This window comes from Branchiostoma floridae, chromosome 4 (genome assembly GCF_000003815.2).
Source record: "Branchiostoma floridae strain S238N-H82 chromosome 4, Bfl_VNyyK, whole genome shotgun sequence".
Lineage (NCBI taxonomy): Eukaryota > Metazoa > Chordata > Leptocardii > Amphioxiformes > Branchiostomatidae > Branchiostoma > Branchiostoma floridae.
Window position 1 is genome coordinate 13,207,842 of NC_049982.1, and position 24,125 is coordinate 13,231,966.

At 42.4% G+C, this 24,125-nt stretch overlaps 5 protein-coding genes across 7 annotated transcripts in view; 4 read left to right on the forward strand and 1 right to left on the reverse strand.

Annotated features, from left to right (window-relative positions):
* Positions 1–7,619, reverse strand: part of LOC118413438 (soluble guanylate cyclase 88E-like) — a 10,948-nt gene extending 3,329 nt beyond the window's left edge. Inside the window, exons 1-15 of one of the 2 annotated variants that reach the window (XM_035816815.1) lie at positions 6,889–7,606; positions 6,452–6,588; positions 6,121–6,237; positions 5,671–5,850; positions 5,300–5,422; positions 4,668–4,869; positions 4,388–4,473; positions 4,010–4,181; positions 3,073–3,222; positions 2,653–2,772; positions 2,027–2,168; positions 1,445–1,574; positions 993–1,139; positions 640–786; positions 4–159 (exon numbers count right to left, since the gene is read on the reverse strand). In XM_035816815.1, the coding sequence (XP_035672708.1) occupies positions 4–159; positions 640–786; positions 993–1,139; positions 1,445–1,574; positions 2,027–2,168; positions 2,653–2,772; positions 3,073–3,222; positions 4,010–4,181; positions 4,388–4,473; positions 4,668–4,869; positions 5,300–5,422; positions 5,671–5,850; positions 6,121–6,237; positions 6,452–6,520 (1,941 nt within the window). In that variant the 5' untranslated portion in view covers positions 6,521–6,588; positions 6,889–7,606. Of the gene's footprint in view, positions 1–3; positions 160–639; positions 787–992; positions 1,140–1,444; positions 1,575–2,026; positions 2,169–2,652; positions 2,773–3,072; positions 3,223–4,009; positions 4,182–4,387; positions 4,474–4,667; positions 4,870–5,299; positions 5,423–5,670; positions 5,851–6,120; positions 6,238–6,451; positions 6,589–6,888 lie in introns of both variants that reach the window. The other variant, XM_035816816.1, reaches the window with a different exon arrangement.
* Positions 7,620–8,032: 413 nt separating this feature from the next.
* LOC118414785 lies at positions 8,033–11,898 on the forward strand. Its single transcript, XM_035819032.1, has 4 exons — positions 8,033–8,313; positions 9,150–10,017; positions 10,444–10,556; positions 10,989–11,898. Exons 1-4 carry the CDS (start codon positions 8,093–8,095, stop codon positions 11,860–11,862), a joined length of 2,076 nt encoding a protein of 691 aa, XP_035674925.1. The 5' UTR covers positions 8,033–8,092; the 3' UTR covers positions 11,863–11,898.
* A 765-nt stretch (positions 11,899–12,663) lies between these two features.
* LOC118414927 (galactose-3-O-sulfotransferase 2-like) lies at positions 12,664–15,608 on the forward strand. Its single transcript, XM_035819265.1, has 4 exons — positions 12,664–12,968; positions 13,677–13,869; positions 14,209–14,321; positions 14,728–15,608. Exons 1-4 carry the CDS (start codon positions 12,775–12,777, stop codon positions 15,590–15,592), a joined length of 1,365 nt encoding a protein of 454 aa, XP_035675158.1. The 5' UTR covers positions 12,664–12,774; the 3' UTR covers positions 15,593–15,608.
* Positions 15,609–16,494: 886 nt separating this feature from the next.
* LOC118414952 (galactose-3-O-sulfotransferase 2-like) lies at positions 16,495–19,947 on the forward strand. Of its 2 annotated transcripts, none has more exons than XM_035819297.1 (3): positions 16,495–16,947; positions 17,893–18,005; positions 18,427–19,946. In XM_035819297.1, the coding sequence occupies exons 1-3, from the start codon at positions 16,621–16,623 to the stop codon at positions 19,076–19,078; spliced, it is 1,092 nt and encodes a 363-aa protein (XP_035675190.1). In that variant the 5' UTR covers positions 16,495–16,620; the 3' UTR covers positions 19,079–19,946. The 2 variants fall into 2 exon arrangements, 1 of the variants encoding a protein (XP_035675190.1); XR_004831044.1 differs by having other exon boundaries at positions 16,499–17,287; positions 18,427–19,947.
* Positions 19,948–20,150: 203 nt separating this feature from the next.
* On the forward strand, positions 20,151–23,436 carry LOC118412903 (galactose-3-O-sulfotransferase 2-like). Its single transcript, XM_035815963.1, has 4 exons — positions 20,151–20,926; positions 21,213–21,321; positions 21,924–22,033; positions 22,397–23,436. Exons 1-4 carry the CDS (start codon positions 20,739–20,741, stop codon positions 23,286–23,288), a joined length of 1,299 nt encoding a protein of 432 aa, XP_035671856.1. The 5' UTR covers positions 20,151–20,738; the 3' UTR covers positions 23,289–23,436.
* The last annotated feature ends 689 nt before the right edge of the window (positions 23,437–24,125 follow it).

Sequence of the window (24,125 nt, forward strand, 5' to 3'; positions counted from 1 at the left end):
TCCCGATCCGATAGCGATCTGGTCTTCAGTGACAGGGTCGATGATATTTTTGGCTGCTACCAGCATGTCCAAAGACATATCACACATGCGCTCCGCGTGGTCTTTGATGCGTACTGGCGCTCCGGAAACAAGCATGTAGTCATCCCCTACTGTTTCTACCTGAAATGGAAATAAAGGGATCAATTATCGATAACGGCATTTGATGAACATATATAGGATCTATGGGTGCGTTTAGTACGGTAGCTATGTCATTGTATCTTTCACACGGACGACAGATTCTTTTATTAAAAGAAAACATCAAATGATACAAATAAAAAGACAAAACGGCGGCGGACTCAAGTTGTGGACAAGATCTAATAAGCACCATCTTGGACTAAAGGCAATCCAATTATATATTCCACTTGTCTATACAGCAACGTAGAAATGTTTGTTGTAAAACCTAACGTTACACGCCACAAGTCGTTAGTCAGCTACATTTATTATATATTTAGTGCCCTCCAGACAGAAACTCTGTTTTTAATGCCATAGATGATAATTACTTCATATGATGATAATTCGTCTGTACTATTAACCAATGTTAAAGATTGGTCTCATAGTGTCATATTTATTAGATGTACATAGATTCATCCATTACTGTACCTTGTAGGTATCATACTTGTCCACCAGGTTGTCAAATAAAGTATACAGGTCGTTTAACAGCTTCACGACTTGCATGGGAGTCAGGTGGGTACAGATAGTGGAGAACCCGAACACATCGCAGAAGAGAACGGTGACGCTTTCAAACGTCTGCAAAGGCAAGACATCAATGTACTGTCATCTAACATTCATGATTATATCACCAATATCGGCATCTTGTCCATGTGTAGACTGCAGCTGAGGAAGCCCATGCAACGCTGAAATAGATAGGTGGTGATAAAACAGAGAGGTACATATACCGCCGCTATCTTACAATTTCATTAATTACGTATACAATCCAACAGACACTGGTTTACCTCGCAGGTGTTGAGTGCCGGCTCGCCCTGTTTCAGGCGTTCTGCCACCTGCTTGGGGATCATCCCATACAGCAGCTGATCCGTCTTCTTTTTCGCCTTCTCCAGTTTCTTCAGATTTTCCTCCAGTTGATCGGTGGTCTTCACCTCCTTCAAAATGACATGAAGATTAATTTTTGTAAAACAACACGCTATTGATGATGATCACATTCTTAATTGTAGCTTATATAGTTAACGTTATACATTTATGCAAATCATCTATTTGCTAGATACATCAAATCGCCATCTAGCGTGTTTTGCTCACATTGCTCATAACAAACGTTGATAGGATTAAAGTACTAACTTAAAGTGATCTGGTGAACTAATCATACCACAGCTATTTCAACCACCAGTTAAAAAACAGTCGCAATATCTAGTAACGTTATATATAAGTTTTCCATATGTATCCTTCTCACCTTGGTCAAGGCCAGCTTTTCTTCCACAGTCTTGTTCATCCCATTGACGACCATATCTCTACTGAGGTCATGCATGCTGTAGTCGTTCAAAAAGAGCCCATTGCCCCTCATGTCCTCCATGTCTGTCATTCTAATGATAGACAAAACGGCAACATTATTAGAATTTTTAGAAGATTTTAATGCGTAATGAATAAAGACCTTTATTTCACATTTTTGCGAAACCGTGCAGTACCACCCACAACAAGAAAGCATACGTTTGTTGATAAAGGTAACGAAGTGCAGCATATAATTTTATAATGTAGCATATTGTATACGGGTTTAGCTATAGTCTGCTTGTCAGAACGCATGAATAACATACATTTTTTCGGTGGAAACTCATGTCTGAAGCGAAGAACTCTACTTTCTACTTGCAAATACGCATGTCTGCCTGCTAAGGGTTTAAATTGCTACATTCATTTATGCATCAGTGTAAACTTTTCTTCGACGACTCTCTATGATTGGTCTGTTGATAATGATGCATTTGTGCAATAGTGCTATAGTCCGTTAGTGCTCCTATTGGTACCACCAAAGAACAATACCCACACAGGTGTACAGAGGAAGACGACGGAGTTCCAGTCGGGGATGTGTTTCATCTGGCCGCGGAGGCTGAGGAACCTGTGAGAGGTCGTCACCGGGTCCTCTGCTGCTTCTCCTTCCTCTATAGCCTGCATGATCGCCTGCGCATCTAAAAACAAAAATATGATCACTTCAAGAATGAATTTTTCACATCATTCCCCCAATACTTGTCACAATTACATACAGTTTGGAATAATGGTGATAAGTACAATGATATGAGCAGATGATACTTGTATAATATGATATAATACAAATAAAGAGAAATGCCAAGATCAATAGCTACTTCCGTTGGAGCTAGGAGGCTTATTTGTCGCATTTGGAGCCTGGCCCAGTAAAAACGAAATTACCGAGTCCTTTGATAGTTTCTGGATTCCTTAATTCTAAAAGCAGAATTGTTCTCCCTCTACGAGGGTATGAGTCACTTGGTGTGGCATAAGAGTAGTCATAAAATAATGGTACCCTGGACGCAACGAACATCAGGCATCAAGTAATGATATCGGTAGAATAGATTTTGGTACACGTAGCTACAGACCTACAGTAAGGGTAGCCTTAAAAACGTTACCCCCTGTGTACCGGTTCAGAGCACCACTGACCTAACGGCTGTTGATCCGCAACTGCAATCTGACTCATCTGCAGCCCCAGCACAGCTTCCTTTGCATCCACTGGGATCGGCTTCACGTCAGATGCCGCGATTTGTTTCATCTCCTTTTTGTCTGTAGGGGAAGAATTCCGTTAGTGTTTATTTCTCTTGTTGTACAATGCCAATAGATGTGTACGATGTTGCAAGAAGATGCATGATTAATTGCATTTCATAGTCTTATTTCTGGCAGAAAAAATGTGCTTTAAAAGTTCTTGAGGCTAGTAATTTTTTTCTTGCGATAGAATGTACGTCGTCGAGTTCTACGACATGTCATGTTACACTGTTGGAAAAATGTAGAGTTGATGCTAACAGAAAAATGCATCGTATTAGTTTAGACAAGAAAACTAGGAAATGTTTTTGACAACAAGCATACCTAAATCTTTTGGGTCGTCCTTGACAAGCTGGTAAGCCATCAGTTGAGGGTCGTTGGGCACCTCTTTTGCCTCCAGGTTCAGCTCCTTCATGGCTTCCTTTACAACTGCACTGGGATCGTCTGGGATTGTCGTCTCCATGGCTCCGTCTTCTGGGGGTGAAAACCAAGTTACAGGGGAACATTTATCTTCAGTTTGTGCCACTGGCACTGTCGCCGTCACTACGTATTTCTCTTTTCATGATTTTTAAAGAATGTGTAACGATAGTTCCTATTTATCCACCAGGTAAGCTATAGCCGTTGTATCTAAAAAAAAACATGGTATTGAGGGATATCAAATCAACCGATCTGTGTTTATATTTGACTATTTTCAAATATCGCACCGTCCGTCGACTTGCAATCCCAAAATACGCGTACCCAACGGATATAAGTTACCCAACGGATAAAGGTGAACTAGTGTTAGGTATGCTGGGGAAATGTTCTCAACATTCTTTCTATGTCTTCTTCGAGCGGAATGGGTCAAACACATAACTTATGTTATGACAAACGTTTCTGTCTAGTGCTTTGAATAAGAGAACAACGTGCCCCAAAACACACGGTACCTATAGGTGGGGTCACACATGCGTATATATTCAAGTCCGTTTGAGGTGCGTATGACGCTCTTAGTCTCTACCAGGCTCCACAGGTCGCGGGAAAAAATAGTACAGATTGGACAAATATAGATACATAACATGCCAGATGAGTTAGCTGACCGAGAAGTATAGTTAGCGACCCAGACAACTCGTCTGACATGTTAAATGTTTACGTTTGTCCAACTTCTATTATTTTTACAACGACCTGTGGAGCCTGGTGGAGGCAAATACGGGCCTCATACGGACTTAGATATATACGCAGGTGTGACCCCACTTTATCACATTGCCCCCCGAAGCGTCTTGCTCACTTTGTTCAGGTGGGTCCGTCGATCTTTGCAACTGTGCGTTGTCGCCATCTTTGCTTTCGTAGGAGTTCTCCCGTGCGATATCCCGGGAGGCCGTCTCCGAGAGATCGACCGCGTTCTGTCTGACCGGATGATCAGACACTAGCTCAAAGATGCACGACGGATGCCGAATTATCTTAATGACGAGAGAAACACCTATCAGTCAACATAACGGATCAGGAGGATGTGGACAATGGTTACACTAGCAGTATAGAAGCAGGAGTGCCATCCTAAATTACGGGAGGGACGTCGATGATCTTAGTATGACGGCACCAAACCAAGGAGTTAAGCCTTATAAATACATTATTCAAGATTCAAAATAATTACATTCCAGGGCCTTACGTTTTTCCAGGTGAACTCCATCTGAGGCCTGACCATGCTGAACGTGTCGTTAAGCATCTCGGACAGGATGTCAGGTAACATACGGTCTGTGGATGAAAGAAATTACTAGTCCATGGATGCATTCAGTAGCAGGTTTAAGTTTGCCCCAAAATGTGCTTGATTGATTACATAAAGAACACAAGGAAGCAAGTCAAGTCATTTATGAGAGCCACATTTACAAAAACATATTCATTGATGCTTCAAATTCGTCCCTTTATGGAAACTTTTTGCTAACACATACCAATTCCTTCCCCGACCATGTATATCTCCATGTCCGATCGGAACAGAATAAAGAACGGGAAGAGGCCGAGGAAGCTGCGTGCCGGGATGGGGGCGAAATCCGGCGCTGCGAGGCTGCGGTGCTTCTGGACGAGCGAGGTGTGCCAGTGGTTGTCAAACAGCATACGGAAATAGGTGGCGCTGTTCTCCGTGGACGTGAGCGTCTGCAAATCATGCGCAGAATAAATAAAACTGGCAAGTTTTCGTGGTTCACAGGATATAATTCACAAGTAACAAGATGGGACTGTCTAAGGCGGACATCCTATGCAGCTTGCAAACAGTATGTCCAACACCTGAATGTCATGCGTTCCTTTACCCTCCTTTTTTTCTTTCGCGTCAATTATTAAAATGGATTTAAACTAACCCATGTGTGTAAGGGTAGAAATATTGAACGATTTGCTGTTAACTGTATTACTACTAGAGCTTCGTCTCCGGCATTTTCTTCATCCCCACCGGCTGACACAAAGGAAGCAGTACGCGAATTGAAAGCCCGACAAAGAAACGTTAAAAAAAGTAAAAGCACGTTAAAAACAGTCGGAGCCGAACCTCTATCTGTTTGGAGAGTAGTGAAAACAGGACTAATTTCATAATTACCTGAAACTCGACCTCGACTTCGAAGTAGGACTTGATGATGGACTCCAGAATGCCTTGCGCCAGATCCAGGAGTCCACGCCGGCGGCTGTAATACCGGATAGTTAGTCCCTCGCTGCTTTCCTCCTGAAAATACACACTTCTTCATCTAAACTTCCTGTGCATCAGATATACGTACTTTCCCTGTGAGTGTATACTAATAGACACCTCATTGCCACCTATAGTATCACCATTTTTAATATTATTGTATTGTTTCCAATATAGATGTTATGTTATCTTTTTTGGACAATTCGTCTTTCAACACATGCGAGCTTAGACCTTAACCAACGATAGCGGTCAGAAATGGTGTGCAGGTGTTGTAGAGATGACATTACCTTGCAAACGAAGCTCGGAGGTTTGATTTTCGGGAACGTGTACCGAGCCTGTTCGTGAAGGTTGTCCAGTTCGTCGATGAAGCCTCTCACGTGGCGGGCCAAGGTTCTCAGGGTCTTTTCGTAGCCATTGTCTGCATACATCGACGGCATATTGGCTCCAAACTCACGCAGTAAAGTCTCCTTACAAAGGGAAAAGTTTGCCGCTTTAGCTTCAAGCCAGGATGTTGTCATAAATACGATGACTCATATTATGCTCTAATTCTAATCATCTAAGAATATATCCAGACTTGTATCAAGTTGCAAAGTTACTGAATGGCATAAAGAAATGTACCAAAACATGCAGAGACATTCTTGTACCTTTAAATACAATAATAGCATTGTTTCGAGGACAGACAGCTGAACGTTACGACTATGCTATACCCGTAAAGATGTCGGTATTGGCACTGGTACCTGAGGTTTGCCGATGAGTTCACTGGCGGCTCGTGCTATCCGTAAGATGTACTGGTCCGAGTACGTCTGATTAAGGTGGAAGGTCCACACCTTGATACCAGCACGGTGTCGGACAAGCTGTGGATGACATGGAACGCTGTCAGACTCTGGGAGTTTTTTCATGTGACAATTACTTCCCAATAACTACCCACAATTTGTAGAGATCAAGATGTGCGACCTTATATGTGCGCAGCTTTGATCATCATGCACGTTGAAATAGTTTCATTGCAGTTGCATGTGCCAAAGTGATGTACGTTTCCCTTAGAAATCATACAGGGGAAATAGAAATCACCTTCCAGACATCGTCTCCATAGGTTCCTCTGAGATACCTGTGGATGGTGTCCAGGTACAAACCGTACATGCCGGCTGGGCTGTCTGTGCTCACTCTTGGCTCTTATCGCACGTCTCGGGCTGGAAGTGTCTTGTTGGCTGCACACCGCAAACAGTAAAACACCAGCTTCAAAACCAAGTGAACCATTATTGGCTGAAACGATTTAGGCGTATAGAAAACGAGCTCCATGTACATCTATCTAACTTGAAAGATGTGTATACACGTCTTTCTAAATGCATACTTGGCATGGGGACGATGGAGAGTTAGAATGCCCTACGGTACAAACGGCGGCCTTCACTCTGGGACCTCGTAAGCTTTGTGTAATCTAACTAATAGTGTTATCATTCGTTCAACAGGACTACTTTCAGTGAAAATTAAAGACAAACGATAAATCTTACCTTAGAATACAGTGTCATAAGAAGACTTCCATGCAGCACACGACATGAAGACTAGCTCCGGACGCCACACCTCTGGATGTGCAGTACTAGTCCTCCTCAGCGCCAGGAGCGCGCGTCTGCCCGTGACATGTGGCAGGTCGTGTCACCTGCTCCTGTCAGGCCGCCATGAATGGCACCACGCCGCGGTCACGTCTGGTGCTGACAGTTCAATCATTCCATAAAGCTCTCGGCATTTCTACCATCATCGCCTCTTCTTTTAATAACAGGCTTGACTAATGGGTATATCATAGAAACAATTACGAATCCTTTATACCTTCGAATGCTTGATTTTTTGAACGCCTTATGAGGGGTGCATTACCAAACACCTGGTGATATAAAGAAGGTGTTTTTTTATGATCTTCCTCAGTTTCTTCCTTTTCTGTTAAGTAGTTAACGGGAGGAATCCAAAGTCCGGTGTTTGCTCTACAAAAATGTGGACGCATTTTGTCCCCGCAACTACTAGTAGTTACCTTTACGGTAAATGGACAGCGGCCGCGTGCAGCTTGTTTTGGCAGGTCAATTAAGCCGCCTTTTGTACGCTTTGTCTGTAGTGAAAGAGTGTCAGAGCTAGATCTAGAGATAGATTAACGACAATAACAGCCACCCCATTATGAGTTGGCGGGCTAGGACATTGTGACTCTTTGGCTGTAGGCTGTCCAGACCAAATGTCGAATCTTATGGAAAGTACACATACAATAACTTAAAAACCGGGGGAATAACACCAACCGCACCCACCCTACAAACACACAGCGCCTGGGCGAATATACATGATGCAATCATATACATGTACCTCAATCTATGTAAATGTTAATGTATTCGTTTTGTCCCCGGGCGTCGGGCCCTTACGTTGATCAACTTTTTGGAGGTGCTAACAGGGGTTACGAGAACACCACATCAAATTGTCAGCAGGTCCTCTCTATCCTAAAGCTTAAAAAAAGAATATTTCTTAAATAATTCCCCTATAAAAATATAACTGAGCTGTGCACGACATCCGTTAATCGCAACCTTTTCCGCAAAATTAGGCCCCATCTCTTGAGCCTGTCTTTGCTGAATCGCCACATTGATGATTTACACCCCCATTTTGAAATGGGTTCTTCTAAAGAGCTCTCCTGGATCATACACACTTTGGTCACCGGCCAATTACACGTTAGGTAGCGTAGTCAACATGCGGACAACAATTCTCATGTCGTTTTTCTGTCTTATCGGATTCAGCTGCGCCTCGATGTTGGCGTTTATACTGTACCTCACCACATATGGGAAAGGTACGGGGGTTGGATCGATCGAGTGGAACGCTTTAGACGACTCCATAATTGTCCGGCGACGCGCTGGGATTGCAGGAAGAAATCCGGTCGTTACTCTGCCAAACACAGTGGTCCTATCAGACAGGTGTGTTTTGTGTGCACCACGCTTGGGGTGGTGGAATATGGGTAGTGAGAGAGTATAGCCAACACTCGGGATGTATTAGCTACTCTCATCCAGAGAACATATGATGGGGGATATGACATGTATATGATGTCCGTATGGTTCGCTATGCAACCGAATTATAGTCATATAACGTGTTACTTATGTGTCTACTAAACCCTTAGGGTTGTGTCCTTGGCAGATATAGGTGGCCAATCTTCTAGTTACCTGGATGAAAAATTGAGGTATTGTTTTGGCGTGTCTGTCTTGGTGTCTGTCTGATTGTCTGTGTGTGTGCTCCCGATATTTGTTGTCAGAATAGCCCAAGAACCTTTCGATGGATTGTATTGCGATATTTGGTATAACCTAATTCCTATCTGGGTGTTTATTGGAAAGATAAAGGTCTAGGTCGATTGTGTGCACCCTGGTATGTGACTTTGATACTGCAGCATAACTTCCACTTTGTGTGTCTTTAGTCCTGGACCGTGTCACTATTGTCTTGTTTTGTGGGGAAATAAGCCACTCAACGGCCTCTGATGGGGCTGCACGACAGTCTCCATGGGTACCAGCGGTCTGCCTGGATTTACCCGCCCTGGGAAGTCACAGAGCCCTGGCAGACTAACGGTAGGCGAGGGGATGGGTATCCAGGTTCGTTAGAGTCAGGTGGACAGACAAGTTTAATAGAAGAACAGTGTTCACGTGCATAGTGCATACTATCATTACGTCGCGCACGTGTTTATGCAAATGCCGACTGATGATTCTATAGTTACGGTGACACTGTTCGGTTTGCTAAACTTAACGAGCGTTCTGAATCATTTCAGAAAATACCTCAACATCAAAGTAGCAGATTCCCAGTGGAACCGACCACACATCGCGTCCAGTGCCGATGTCATGACCAACAAACAGCCTTCTGTGAAACCTGTCATTGCCTGGAGGGAAAACAGTCAATCTTTGCGGCCAGGTGAAACCGTCAAGATGGAAAACAATTCTGCAGTACAAACTCAAGACAGACACAAAGAATCGGTTATTAGCGGTAAGCGTGAACAAAAAAGTAACGAAACTGGGATGATACAGAAACTGCATCAAGGAAATCACCTACCGCTGGCTGATGTGAAGAAAAATCTTCATACAACGTCAAAAAGTATACTTAGAACGGAATTTAGCCCCGTGGGTCAAGGACAAAGTAGACATTTTGTCCTTCAGAGCAGCTCCAGTAGCAATAAAGAACCTAATACGCCAAAAGTAGAATCTCTTAAAGAGTTGCCTATTGTTGGCGATAGGACTGGACTAGTTATTCCTGGACAAAAGGAAACACATAGCATTAAAGATGTCTACATCAACCAGCAAGATCACTCAGGACTTAACTCTACCTCAAAATATAAACACCGCCAACATGACGGGAAAACTGACAAGAATTTGGACGATGGTGGTAAATTCAATGAACGATTTTCTGCATTGAATGATAGTGGATATACAAGAAACAATTTCTCAGTGAACGTTGCTAAAAGAAAACGTTCACCACTGCCTGTGATTGAAGATGGGATAGAGATCGGGAATGACAGCTACCGGCAGACTACCGGGGACATGTGCGCTCCGAAGAAACATTTTGTTTGGATCAAGGTGCATAAGGCCGGCTCGCAGACCACAAATCCAATCTTCGAACGGTTCGCCTACAAACATCATCTGAGGGTGAGTCCTGTGACGTTTGGACCCATTTTTAGAAAGGTTGATGTTCTTTTACATGTAGCGGTATGATATCAGATAGATGGTTGGCTTGTCTGTTCAACATCAAGGTACATATACCCCTTGTCTCAATAGCATGTGTCTTTTTTGTAGATTTCCTACAGCAGATATCTGGATAACCTTTTCCTGAAGACAGTGACAAAACTGTGTGCAGCAATATCTGAAATAGTCGCATATAGGTCGTCTGCTCTGTTAGACCAGCTGCATAATGTAAAATGAATAACAGTAGTAGCAATGTCTGTTGTCACCACGAGCGTTGTTAAGTTAAATGTTGACCTTTTACGTAGCCTTGATAGACAGAACCATAGGAAATTAAAAGATGGGAGGGATGCAACAAATTAATGGCATCCCTCCCATCTTTTAATTTCCTAGTTATTGTTTGGTATCTCTAACGGCCCGACTGTGTACTGGCCGCGGTCTCCGAAAGGGGGTGTGTATATGCAGACCCGGAAGGGAGGGCTGTTCGACGCCTTGTATGTTCATAGGTAAGTTGTCGCTGTAGTCGGTGTAGCTATATATTTATCTCATTTCTTATTTGCATACCTGTGGCAATATGGATAACCTTTTCCTGAAGACAGTGACAAAACTGTGTGCAGCAATATCTGAAATAGTCGCATATAGGTCGTCTGCTCTGTTAGACCAGCTGCATAATGTAAAATGAATAACAGTAGTAGCAATGTCTGTTGTCACCACGAGCGTTGTTAAGTTAAATGTTGACCTTTTACGTAGCCTTGATAGACAGAACCATCTCCGAATGGTTAACGTCAAAGGTAATAACAATAGTAAATAAGGCAGTGTATCGTTTTACGAGGCACGTGTCCATCACTAATATGTGTGTTTGATTTCATTATCACCGTGACTTAACATGAACTATAACGCTAATAGATAAGCAAACAATAACATTGTTGTCATTACAGCCGTTACAATAAAACATGGATGCGAGCCCACTTCCCCAATGACACGGTGTATCTGGCTATTGTGAAGGATCCGTTCTCTCACTTCAAGTCCAGTTTTCACTACTACGGCCTACAGCGGAATCTCAACTTAGATGACTCCTGGAACCCGGTCAAGACGTTTCTCTCGAACCCCTGGAAGTACAAGACAGAGGCGCTGTATCAGGGAATACGGTTTGACAAAACCAGAAACGCACAGCTCTTTGACCTGGGGTTTCCCATTGAGAGGTCACACGACATGGTGTGGGCCAGGGAATACATTGAACAGTTAGACAAGGACTTCTTACTCGTGATAATTCTAGAGCATTATGCCGAATCATTGGTATTGATGAAGAGGTTGATGTGTTGGGAATTACTAGATATTCTATTGGTAGAAGATAGGTTAAACTCTCGACATTACCGGTACAAATACTACCGTCCTACACAGGAAGAGTTGATCAGGTACAAGCAGTATGCGGAGGCGGAATACGCTATGTACGAACAATTCAATAAGTCCCTGTGGACTAAGATCTCGCAACAGAGTCAGGACTTCTTTCAAGAGGTTGAGCACTACAAGCGGATGACGAAACAAGTTCGCTATTTTTGTAAGGACAACTCAACTAAAGAACTTTTTATTTCAGCTTCTCCATGGAATGCTCAATATAAAATGAGCCAGTCCACCTGTACCTACCTCAAAATGCGTGATGATGAATGGAGAGCACATTCGTGGGCACAGCTCCGCTATCCTTCACGTATCAAACGCCCTCTGCGACTTGAATACTACAACAACATAAGCAAGTTTCACGACAAGCTGCTAGCTGCGGCCAGAAAAGACTCTGCAGAAAAGGGGAGATCATAGCTTTAGAGCTGCGAAATAAACGTGTTTGTCCATTGACTTCTGACTTTTGATTTGGCATTTCTACTACTTGTACTTGATATATAGGAAATTAAACATCGACCAGTACACAATACTGAAAAAGCACGTTTTATACATACAATCATTTTGGAATTTGGCATTCGTGCGATACTCAATGGTAACGTTACATCTGCTACATTTGTGAATGTAGACGGACGAGTTTTTTAAGATGTTCTCCTAGCTGCATTCTTTATACAGTGGAAGCCGCTTAATTGCACACCCAATTTACCAACGAATCATGTAGGGCATTCCTTCTTTTTCATGCTGCTAAGCCTTTGACTTGAAGGCATCTTATAAAGAATGCGTAAAATGCGTAAAACTAAGTGATAAGCATGTTTTCAGTGACAATTATATTGTAGTAATGCAAAAATCACTTTTAGGTTAAAAAATTCGTCCAATATTTGTTTTGTTATGACCTGTAAGCACTCATGCATAAACACAATACCCTTTGACCTCTGGATGTCCCATGGGATGTCCTACTATTGTGATACAGGTGTCTGTACGTGGGTCAACTGGTTTTTCCAGAGGACAATATGGCGACTTAAAGGATAATCTAGTTTATCGAATATGAAATAAAGAATTAGTAACAAATCTCGGCTCTTGGCATCAAAATTCTCTAAAGGAAAAGCGAATAATTGTAAATATTTTTACCAATGCCCATATTGCTTGTTGTACTTCTGCTACATGTATGTAAACCGTTTGAAACATCTATACGGCAGCGCACACCCCCATTTTTATATTAGTTTGTTCCCAGATAGTCTTAAGGTTTCCAAGTAGTCGAACCGTTTTCAGTGTTTCTCTGTATTCATTTTTTTATCGTTGGGAAAAATCTACTGCTGGTCAACTCATACGAACATGGGACGAGGCCCAGTTGTTGCCTTCTTGGGCCTTTTTGTCTTCGGTTGTGCGGCCTTACTAGCCTCGTATTGGGACATAGAGTCTTTTAAAATTGGTTCTCAGCCATTATCATGGGCCATGAGATCAGCTGTGTCATCGGGACTGCAAAATAAACGTGACATCAAAGCAGATCTGGCTGATGCAAATGAAAGGTCAGTGTGGTTACTAATAATCTTCTTACAACACCATGATACGGAATATCGGACATCTTGCTGCTGTGCCGCAAGAGATAGTTTTAGACAACTTTCTATCCACACTGAATGCCGCACAATAAGTAAACACGACAAATGTTGCGTATGCAATTGCAAACCTTCATTATTTACCTAGCAGTAATCAACTTAAAACTAAATTTCAGACTTGTTCAATATTTCTCTTGTGTGGTAAGTACCAAGTATGAACTGTTTTCGAACAACCCATCATTATAAATGCTTGGAATAAAGTAAAAAAGCTAATTCTTTATAGGAGTTTCATGCTAATTATTGTCTGTTTGTGTTGTTGTGTCCCCGAAGCTATCTAGATACACTGTTAGTAGATACAAAATGTAGCACACGAAGCTAGTGTGAAGGTGGACTTAAAGGTCAAAGGTCAGACTTGTCGAAGCGACTACAGTTCAGAGTTAGGAAATCTATAAATCAGTTCATGGCTGCGGGGTGTTGTTTTTGTGTTTTCACAGTTATGTACTTTATATAATCATGCTCGTTACGTTCACCGTAGAATAACAGGAACAATCAGTCTGGATCAAACCTCATTTCCACGAGAGTTAATGAACTACCATCAATCAAGACATTTGAGAAGCCCTAAATCTTTCACGGAGTCTTGAGATATTTGAACTCCTGTTTTTGCTGATAACAACATTTCAGAGTACAACTGACAGAACCGAAAGATGCTTTAGACGCGAACGAGACGATAGGTGTACACAGTAGTCAGCAACAACGACAACAGGCCACAACGTGTGTTCCCAAGAAGCATTTCGTCTGGATTAAAGTTCACAAGGCTGGCTCCCAGACCACCACGCCATTGTTCGAGAGATTCGCCTTCAACAACCATCTCAAGGTCAGTCAGGGTCATTGTTGTCACAGTACGAAAAAGTGACGAGGAGGAACTTTCAAGTCACTAGCTATCTTGATAATCATAACATGAATACTTATTCTTAGATAGGATTCAGCTTTTTGTCATTAGGGTGCATAAACTTTGGTCATTAGATGACAATTATAAAAGACGAACGTCCTTCATGAATACCAACCAAAGGAACCGTAGGGGCTAGCAACGTACATGTATCTATTATCACGTTTTCGTAAAGCCCGAATTGAATGTCATTATTTTGGCCGTTGATATCAACATTCTCCCTTCTCTTTATTTTCCCTTAACGTGATGCTTGTTCCTGACATGTAGGTATTACTCGGGGCCCATCGGGGCCCAACCATCAGCTGGCCGCTGCCGCCCAGAGAGGGAGATTATTTTCAGACCAAAGATGGCGGACTGTTCGACGCACTTTATTCACACAGGTATTTCATTACAATTAAATATCAAAGTAAAGAACTGATCACTGTGATTTGGGAAACACGTACTACCACCGCGTATAGCAACAACACAGATTTACATATTCACACCTTAACGTATTATTGGTGGCACAGAATGCGGGTAAGCTACTTTCTTACGTTTTAAGCTCTTAACTCAGGCTTTTAACCGGGGAAATAGGGACATATTTACACGACTACTAATTTGTGTCAATGTGTCAACCCTCTACAATGAACGCTACATTTCATTCCTTGAATTCTGTCTGTCTGTCTTTTTCCCACATACGAGCTGTGTCCTTGGGTCAGAAGGACTGTCTCTGTATAAAGTGCTGTCGATGAATTACATGTAACGTTAAATATTGAGAAAAAACATGCTATAATTGTACATTTTCAGTCGTTACAACAAGACGTGGTTGGAGGCTCATTTTCCGGACGACACGGCGTACCTGGCTATCGTTAAAGAACCCTTCACACACTTTAAGAGTTGTCTCCACTATTACAGCGTACCACGAAAAATCAAACTGAAATCAAAAACTGAAAAGAACCCTGTTAAGATATTCCTGAAGGATCCTTGGAAATACAAGACTGAGGCCATGTCTCAAGGAATCCGTTGGGACAAAACCAGAAATGCACAGCTCTTTGATTTGGGTTTCCCCATGGAAAAGTCGGATGACATGGAATGGACGGAGAAATACATCGCTCAGTTAGACCAGGACTTCCTACTTGTCATCATATTAGAATACCATGATGAGTCCCTCATATTGTTGAAAAGATTGATGTGTTGGGAACTTTACGATATTCTCCTGGGAGCTGAAAGCCGAAACAGTCGACCGTACAGCTACAAGTCTTACAAGCCGACACCAGAAGAGGAGACGACCTACAGGAAGTACGCGGCGGCGGAATACGCCATGTACCAACGGTTCAACCAGTCGTTGTGGGAGAAAATCTCACAACAGAGCCCGGATTTCTTTCAAGAGGTGGACAATTATAGGAAGGTTACTAAACACGTCCGTGGGTTTTGCAAGGGTGGGAAGAAGAAGGAACTAGTCATCCCAGCTTCAGCGTGGAACCCCGAGTACAAGCTGCCGCGCAGTTTCTGTAAAGTCCTGAAGACGGATGATCCGGTATGGAGGAGGAAGTCATGGCAGCAGCTGAAGTACCCACCGCTACACAAGGTCAACATACCGTTTAACGCCAGGACCAACCTCGCCAAGTTTCTGGCCGCAGCAAGACGTGATTCTGAGGAGAATAAAGAATGATTCCAGTACCTGCTCAGTCATCGGTAATGAAAGAAATATGTACACTGTCAGGATTCGGAGTTTTCTGATTATAAACCAGTGGAGTTGTCCTTGTTAATCCATGGGAAAGATGTTTGACTAATAAATAGACACTACAGTATGATATTATTGTTTTTTGATGGTGCTTTCATGGGTACTAATACACATAATACACTGATACACATGTACAATACCTCTCACGATAGATAAACATTTCCATCCTATAGGTATATGCAAATTTCTACTTAGAAATGTACATCACATAGTATGACATTATCTCTTTTCAGCCATCCTGTTATTTCTTTTCGATTGCTTTCATAGGGTTATATATTATATTTCTTACGAGGAACATACAAAGACAAAGATAGCCCAGTCAAGTTACAGGCCGAGACTAAACGTTACACATGTAGAAACGGTTCGTGTGTGTTTGAAGCGTCTCCTGGCGGTTATTGGGTGGTTTACAGCAGATCCAAATAAATAGGTAGAAAATATTTAGTTTCAAGCCAATGGCACGTAATGTAGTCTCTTTCATGATGCTTCGAAAGTCGTTGAGAGAGAGTGGTGTGAAGCCAAATACTCTGTCAAATGTGGGGACCCATCGTAAATAGTGCTATCATTGCATTGAAGGATGAATTGTTGTCCTGTAAGCTTACTTTTGCTCTCTCACCTTTGCCCTGATGCCGTAAGTACATTATCTAAGTGGATCAACTGGTTTCAGGACGGCACCATAACGACTCTTTTAACTGTCAAAAATCAAAGATACAAATAAATTCAATTTACCATGTTCCCTAAAACAACTTATATGAAACAAAAATATGACTATATGTACTTGATGTTTTGTAAAATTCTATTGTGATACATAATCTCATCGGACACGTCTATATAGCATTACTCTGAGGAAGCTGACGCCCCCGTTTCAAAAGTAGCTTCTGCCCGGGTGGGTCAAGGTTCTGGCAATATGTTTTTACAAATGCTGTGACAACATTAGCCGATATCTAGAGTGCAGAAACATGAGAAAAGACCCATTCGTTGCCTTCCTGGGCCTTCTCGCCTTTGGTGGCGTCGCTATACTGGCCTATTTCTCTGACGTAGCATTCACTGATAATAGTTCAAAAACTCTGACGTTGGGGAGGCGATTAGATGTACCAGTAAACGTAGACCCTGTAAATCGTGAAGATCAAATAGAAGACAACCACAGTGCATTGGTTGACAGTCAAAAGCAGTCCTCCAAAGATTGTATCCCTAAGAAGCATTTCGTCTGGATCAAGGTTCACAAGGCTGGCTCCCAGACCACCACGCCATTGTTCGAGAGATTCGCTTTCAACAACCATCTCAAGGTCAGTGAGGGTCATTGTTGTCTCCGTATGAAAAAGTGACGAGGGGTAACTTTCAAGTCACAAGATATCTTGATAATCAAATAATAAAAACATATCAAAGTAGCCAAAACGCTGGTGAACTTCAAAAACCTTTATGCAATTAACATTGATATGCAGATTAAATCCAGATTTTAATCATAACTTCTTTTGTTATGTTTCTGCGTTATCATACGTTAAGGTTAAACTTTTGGTTCACATTTATGATTCGTTACTCGAGTCACGTGTCTCTAAGTCACGTGATCAGAGTAACTGAATCATCACTCCTGAAGAAGGTCGACGGAAATGCGACTGAAAATTCGAGGTAAGCAAATTTTGTTGTTGCATGACAGTGGAAAATCTTCAATATGGATTACATCAACACAGATGAGCTTTCATGCTTTTGGTTCACTCGTTTGGCAGTATGGTTTTATGTTGTCTAGCTAATATGGTTTTGTACAATTTTTATGTCTATGTTACTTAAGTTAATCTAATTTTTACAGAACTTTATGTAGACGTATGTTATTGAAGTTAATTTGGTTTTGTCAAATTCAATGTTTGACTTATGTTCGAGGTTTTCCCCCCAGGGTGCTTTGAAGAAAATCGCCGTCAGACGATATGCTTCCACCCTGGTTAAATAAGGAATAAATAAACAAACAAACAAACAAACAAACAAATCATGATGAACATGAATATTATGCCATTAGTACTAGATAAGATGAATCTTTTTATCATTACGGTGCATAACCAACTTTGGTCATCAGATAACAATTATAAAAGACGTCCTTTATGTATACCAACCTAAGGAACCGTCGGGGTAGCAACGTATCTATCACCACGGTTATTCTCGCCTTGATTTGGGCTGTTGACAACCGGTTTCTCCCTTCTCTTTATTTTCCCCTCACGTGCATGCTTGTTCCTGACATGTAGGTATTACTCGGGGCCCATCGGGGCCCAACCATCAGCTGGCCGCTGCCGCCCAGAGAGGGAGATTATTTTCAGACCAAAGATGGCGGACTGTTCGACGCTCTTTATTCACACAGGTATTTCATTACAATTAAATATCAAAGTAAAGAATTGATTACTGTGATTTGGCAAACACGTACTACCACCGCGTATAGCAACAACACAGATTTACATATTCACACAATAGCGTTTTTAATGACACAAAATACGGACAAACAACTTTCTTATTGTTTTAAACTCTTGACTCAGGCTTTCAACTATTGAATTCACATATTATTCGCAGCACTACATATCTGTGTCAGTCTGCCGACCTTCAACCATAATCGCTACATTTCATGCCTTGAATTCTGTCTCTCTCTGTCTCTCTCTCTCTCTATATATATATATATACTTATACCTCCCATATTGTTTTGGGGGCCAAAGATCTATCAATATAAAGTGTTGTCGATGAATTCCATGTAACGTTATACATTAAAAAAATATATTTCACATTTTCAGTCGTTACAACAAGACGTGGTTGGAGGCTCATTTCCCGGACGACACGGCGTACCTGGCTATCGTTAAAGAACCCTTCACACACTTTAAGAGTTGTCTCCACTATTACGCCATACCACGAAGAATCAAAATCAAATCAAAAACTGAAAAGAACCCTGTTAAGATATTCCTGAAGGATCCTTGGAAATACAAGACTGAGGCCATGTCTCAAGGAATCCGTTGGGACAAAACCAGAAATGCACAGCTCTTTGATTTGGGTTTCCCCATGGAAAAGTCGGATGACATGGAATGGACAGAGAAATACATCGCTCAGTTAGACCGGGACTTCTTACTAGTTATCATATTAGAATATCATGACGAGTCCCTCATATTGTTGAAAAGATTGATGTGTTGGGAACTTTACGATATTCTCCTGGGAGCTGAAAACCGAAACAGTCGACCGTACAGCTACAAGTATTACAAACCGACGCCAGAGGAGGAGGAGACCTACAGAAAGTACGCGGCGGCAGAATACGCCATGTACCAACGGTTCAACCAATCGCTGTGGGAGAAAATCTCACAACAGAGCCCGGATTTCTTTCAAGAGGTGGACAATTACAGAAAAGTCACCACCCAAGTTCGCGAATTCTGCCAAGGGGGGAAAAGAAGGAATTAGTCATCTCAGCTTCAGCGTGGAACCCCGAGTACAAGCTGCCGCGCAGTTTCTGTAAAGACTTGAAAACGAATGATCCGGTATGGAGGAGTAAGTCATGGCGGCAGCTGGGATACCCGCCCCGCAGACCGCCGGGGGACCTCTTCAACGCCAGAGTCTATCTTGGCAAGTTCCTACAGGCAGCGAGAAATGACTCAGCAGAGAGGGAGCACAGCTGACTTACTCCTGAGTACTGAAGGAAAAGCCTCGAGAAAGCCTAGGAGCCTAGGAAGAACACCGTGATTTGACGCGTAATTGTTTGTCCGACGTGTGTCTTCTGTTTATAATCACTAGTTTATGCTCGTGTGTCGTTTGTATAACTAAACGTGTATCCTTGAGGCAAACATTGTAATGTTCCAACAATTGATATTCTATTGTAATGTTCGAAGCTATTTTAGTCTAAGTTGTGCGACAAATACAACAATAGAGCAATAAACATTAAGGAGTTTTCATTTTCTGTATGTCGTTATTATACATGCATGTGACAATAAATGTTATAGTCTAATCCTCAATATACCAGGGGTCATAAGTTGAAAGATAAATTTGCTGCAATTTTCTTTTGTGAAAGAGGAATGGCAAGTTGACAAATATCTTAAATTCTGTTTTCATACTGTGCTCATATTATCAATGGCTATTTCTCCAATTAAAAACCCATGATCACAATGAATGAACTTTGAATAAACTCTAATATTGTTCAACAGTTGTACACGGTACAATGTATAGCCGAACAATAACAAAACGTACCATACAATAGTACCGGTCTATTCTACAGAACTATAACTACAGCAATATGGACGTAATGGCGTATAGTCATGATGTTTACTTAATGTTTATACCTGTTGCACTAAATTACTGCTTTGTAAAGTGCTACATGTGTGTTTGCCCAATTACGTAGATATGTAGTCGGGACATAAGTAACTTGAAAATATCTGTGTAACATCAGTTCCAATATGGCCTTGCCCAATTATCTACGTACGTGAGTCATGATTTAGGCATGTAGTTCCGGAGATACGACCGGTGATAAGTACAACCTTCTTATTATTTCACCTGAGAATATGAAACCTTTCCACTAGCTTAGCCCATGGTGGACAAAGTCTTTTAACTGATGTTCATTAGACGCTTGTAATGAGTATATGAAGGATAGCAGGATGATTCGACCCAGCCGTTACCAAGGTGCCCCTCAACTTGTTATCGCTTGATTGTCCCCAACCCGTCGGACAAGTTGGCTTAGAAGTCAACTTCGATATGGGTTTGGCGTCTATTTTTGACGCCATTAGGGATGGCCACCTTCGGGACGGAGGGTAAACATCGCACGAGAATAGAGTTGTAAAACATTGATTTACCCAGGGAATCTTGGAAGAAACAGCAGATTCCTAGAAAGAAAATGCAAAACCTTGTGCGAGAGAGGAAGAGAGAGACTCAAACCATAGTATCCGGCTCACAACATGAAATCACACCCCTTTGAGATTTCTGATCTGTCCCTTAGAAATTCAGACTGGGCGGTGTGTGCGTCAAACAGAGTGACAGGGAGTGTTAGTGCACGTCACTAACCCTCCTTTGTTCCTGCCCACAAATACACGGATATCTTACGAGGACGTTTCGTGTCACGTTAAGTGTTACAACTATGCCTTGGAAACTAGTTCTAGTTTTTGGTGTTGGCTGTTTAAGCCTTCTGACAATGTTCATGCTTGTCAGAGAACACCACAAACATGACATTACAAATCACCTCCTGTCGACAGCTGGAAATTCTGCGTTTAAAGCAGCAGGAAAAACTGGACTACGTCAGCCGGAGGAGTTGAGGTCGTCATCCAGGTTGGTAGTAGCCAGTTACTATCATGATAGGGCACGACTTGTAGCGATTACTGGTGTGCCCTCAAGTAGTAGCAATGGATGTCAACAGAACGTTTGCGTATGTGATGTGTTTCTATAACTTTCCTCAACATAAATTCAATTTCAACATGTCACATCACTTGTAACAGTACTTCAGCACGATGTTCTGACCACGTGGTACCATACCGGAATGTATTAAATCTACATGACATCCATTGGACTTCAAACATATGCAAATGTGTACACATCGATTTTAACCACTTTGCAGTGCCGACTGTTCCCCGCGAATAAATTTTGTCTGGATCAAAGTTCACAAGTCTGGTTCGTCAACAACAACCCCTCTGTTCCAGCAGTATGCTTTCTTCCACAACCTCACGGTAAGATCTGTCTTCACGGCATGTGTGTGCGCGCGTGTGTGTGTGTGTGTGTGTGTGTGTGCGTGTGTGTGTGTGCGTGTGTGTGTGTGCGTGTGTGTGTGTATGTGTGTGTGTGTGTGTGTGTGTGTGTGTGTGTGTGCGTGCGTGTGTGTGTGCGTGTGTGTGTGTGTGCGTGTGTGTGTGTGTGTGTGTGTGTGTGCGTGTGTGTGTGTGTGTGTACGTGTGTGCTTATTTGTGATTCTCTCTCTCTCTCTCTCTCTTTCTTTCTCTCTCTCTCTCTCTCTCTCTCCCTCTCTCTCTCTCTGTGGATGTGTGAGTGTGTGTGAGTGTGAGTGAGTGACAGAGAGAGAGGGGGGAGAGCAAAACCAATGTGACAGCCAAAAGTCTACGTGTTTCCATCACTGTCTCATAACATTGACGTGGTCTGAGTGAGTGAGTGAGTGAGTGAGTGAGTGAGTGAGTGAGTGAGTGAGTGAGTGAGTGAGTGAGTGAGTGAGTGAGTGAGTGAGTGAGTGAGTGAGTGAGTGAGTGAGTGAGTGAGTGAGTGAGTGAGTGAGTGAGTGAGTGAGTGAGTGAGTGACTTGGTTGGTTAACTGTTGCAGGTGATGATGCCGGCAGATGGCGGACCCATCCTGAGCTGGCCCATACCGCCCAGGGAGGGACTGTACGTCAAGCCGAGAACCGGGGTATACAACGCTCTCTACCAACATAGGTACCAACTGCAATGTGTACTTGAATGTGGCAGCTGTAACAGTTGCCAATGATATATATCATATACTGCTTCGTCTAGCACGTAATTACATGTACGTCTGTTTTGTGTATAACCTTTACATAGCTTAAAAGCATGTCTCACGCAGGCTAATAGTACTTATGTATGATCATGTATCGGGATGGTATGCTGACAAGTTCTTTGTTCTTTCTGCCCTAAGGTCAAAGTTAAACGTTGACTTTTTAATAACATGTCTCTTGCTAAATGAATCTAACCGGGTTCGTCATTTTGTCCCCATTATATCCATAAAACCGCACGAAGGTCATGTTGAATCCATGTTGCTCTTGATGTTATTTTTCCTCCCAGTCGTTACAACAAGACTTGGTTGGAAGCCAGATTCCCGCCTGACACAGCCTACCTGGCCATCATCCGGGAACCATTCAGCCATTTCAAGTCGTGCTTTAACTACTACCGCGTATCCCACGTTCTGAAGACGAAAAAGAATCAGTACATTCCAAACCCTCTTCGAACATTCCTCGAGAATCCGTGGTCGTTTAAGACGGAGGCATTACACTACGGGGTGCGGTTTGATAAGACACGAAACGCCCAGGCATTTGATCTGGGGTACCCCCTGGAGAAGGCAGACGACTTAGACTGGGCCAGGCGGTACATAGATCAACTGGAACATGACTTCCTCCTTGTTATGGTACTCGAACATTTGGAGGAGTCCGTCGTCTTGTTGCGACGACTCATGTGTTGGGAACTGCAAGATGTCATCATAAAATTAAGTACGAGAAACGTTCGAGACTACCCTTTCAAACACTACCGACCCACCCCTACTGAGATGCACACATACAGACAGTACAGCGCTGTGGACTTCATGATGTACCAACATTTTAACCAGTCTTTGTGGAGAAAAATTCAGGCACAAGATAATGACTTTTTTGAGGAGGTTCGGCATTATAAATCCGTCCGTGTCAAAGTAGGAGAATTTTGTAAGATTAAGAGGAGGATGGACAAATCTGCTCAGATGACAATTCCTAGTACGCGCTGGAATCCAAGTTACACGTTTGATTCCAATCTCTGTAGACGCCTGGGTACCAGTGATCGCACGTATAGGAAGAAGATTTGGAATCAGCTGGGATATGGGGAAAAAATAAAAGTCCGGCCGCGGATGGTATATAATGTTCGAATGCATCACGGGAGCATGCTGAAACAAGCCCGGGAGAACAGCAAAGAGCGGGCAAGAAATAAATGAGTCATATGAATTGTATGTTGTAAATACTTGTCATATGTATGTTTCCTATGTTTCTGCTAGTATGTACCTGCAATTAACCTTCGGGCATGAACTTGCAAATAAACTTTCAACCAATGTGTTTTAATGCAGGACATACGTACTGACATTCCTCCCGCTGACGCATTACCTTGGAAAGTCCCGGACCTTAGCCTAGTAGTAGTACATTCATTGCAATAACATTTTGAACACTAGAGTTCAACGAACCCATCTCTTCGCCAAATAATCATGCCTTTATTTAAGACTTTAAGGTCTTATTGTTCCTCACAAACACACAAACATTACCAAAACCAGACTGTGACCTGACAGATGACCTGGTAGCATCCCTGGTCAATCAGAATTTCATGCTTGTCAATTTAGACTTTGTCCCCAGTGTAAGGGCGTCCTCCAGCAAACCATCTGTATAACAGCTGTGTCCATAGATATAGGTCAAAATGAGATATATAGAGCACAGTTTATTTCTGTTAATAAGTTTTGCTGCAGTACCTTAGGAAGCCGCTAGGGGGCCCACTATCATAATTTATCTTCGTTTTCCTGACCCCTACCCACCTACCAAATATCATCAGGATTTTTTCAAGGCTTCTCGAGTTATGCATTCCACAAACAAAAGGACGCACACACTCGGCCTGCTACCGTCCTAACGGAAAATGCTACGTCAACTATTTTCGAACACAACCTTCTTTTCCGCAGCCGCTACTTAAATACTAAATATCATGAAAATCCATACACAGCTTCTTGAGTTATATGCTGTTGGCATGGATTTATGAACTTTCCTCATTAAATATGCAAATAAGCTACTAA

Bases quoted from the DNA above. Each gene is read 5' to 3' on its own strand.
- LOC118414785 (XM_035819032.1), top strand. From the start codon at position 8,093: ATGCGGACAACAATTCTCATGTCGTTTTTCTGTCTTATCGGATTCAGC. The intron at 10,018-10,443 runs GTGAGTCCTGTG...TTAATTTCCTAG, and splicing joins CCTACAAACATCATCTGAGG to TTATTGTTTGGTATCTCTAA. The intron at 10,557-10,988 runs GTAAGTTGTCGC...TTGTCATTACAG, and splicing joins GACGCCTTGTATGTTCATAG to CCGTTACAATAAAACATGGA.
- LOC118414952 (XM_035819297.1), top strand. From the start codon at position 16,621: ATGAGAAAAGACCCATTCGTTGCCTTCCTGGGCCTTCTCGCCTTTGGT. The intron at 16,948-17,892 runs GTCAGTGAGGGT...CCTGACATGTAG, and splicing joins CTTTCAACAACCATCTCAAG to GTATTACTCGGGGCCCATCG. The intron at 18,006-18,426 runs GTATTTCATTAC...TCACATTTTCAG, and splicing joins GACGCTCTTTATTCACACAG to TCGTTACAACAAGACGTGGT.
- LOC118412903 (XM_035815963.1), top strand. From the start codon at position 20,739: ATGCCTTGGAAACTAGTTCTAGTTTTTGGTGTTGGCTGTTTAAGCCTT. The intron at 20,927-21,212 runs GTTGGTAGTAGC...ACCACTTTGCAG, and splicing joins GAGTTGAGGTCGTCATCCAG to TGCCGACTGTTCCCCGCGAA. The intron at 22,034-22,396 runs GTACCAACTGCA...TTTTCCTCCCAG, and splicing joins AACGCTCTCTACCAACATAG to TCGTTACAACAAGACTTGGT.
- LOC118414927 (XM_035819265.1), top strand. From the start codon at position 12,775: ATGGGACGAGGCCCAGTTGTTGCCTTCTTGGGCCTTTTTGTCTTCGGT. The intron at 12,969-13,676 runs GTCAGTGTGGTT...ACAACATTTCAG, and splicing joins CTGGCTGATGCAAATGAAAG to AGTACAACTGACAGAACCGA. The intron at 14,322-14,727 runs GTATTTCATTAC...GTACATTTTCAG, and splicing joins GACGCACTTTATTCACACAG to TCGTTACAACAAGACGTGGT.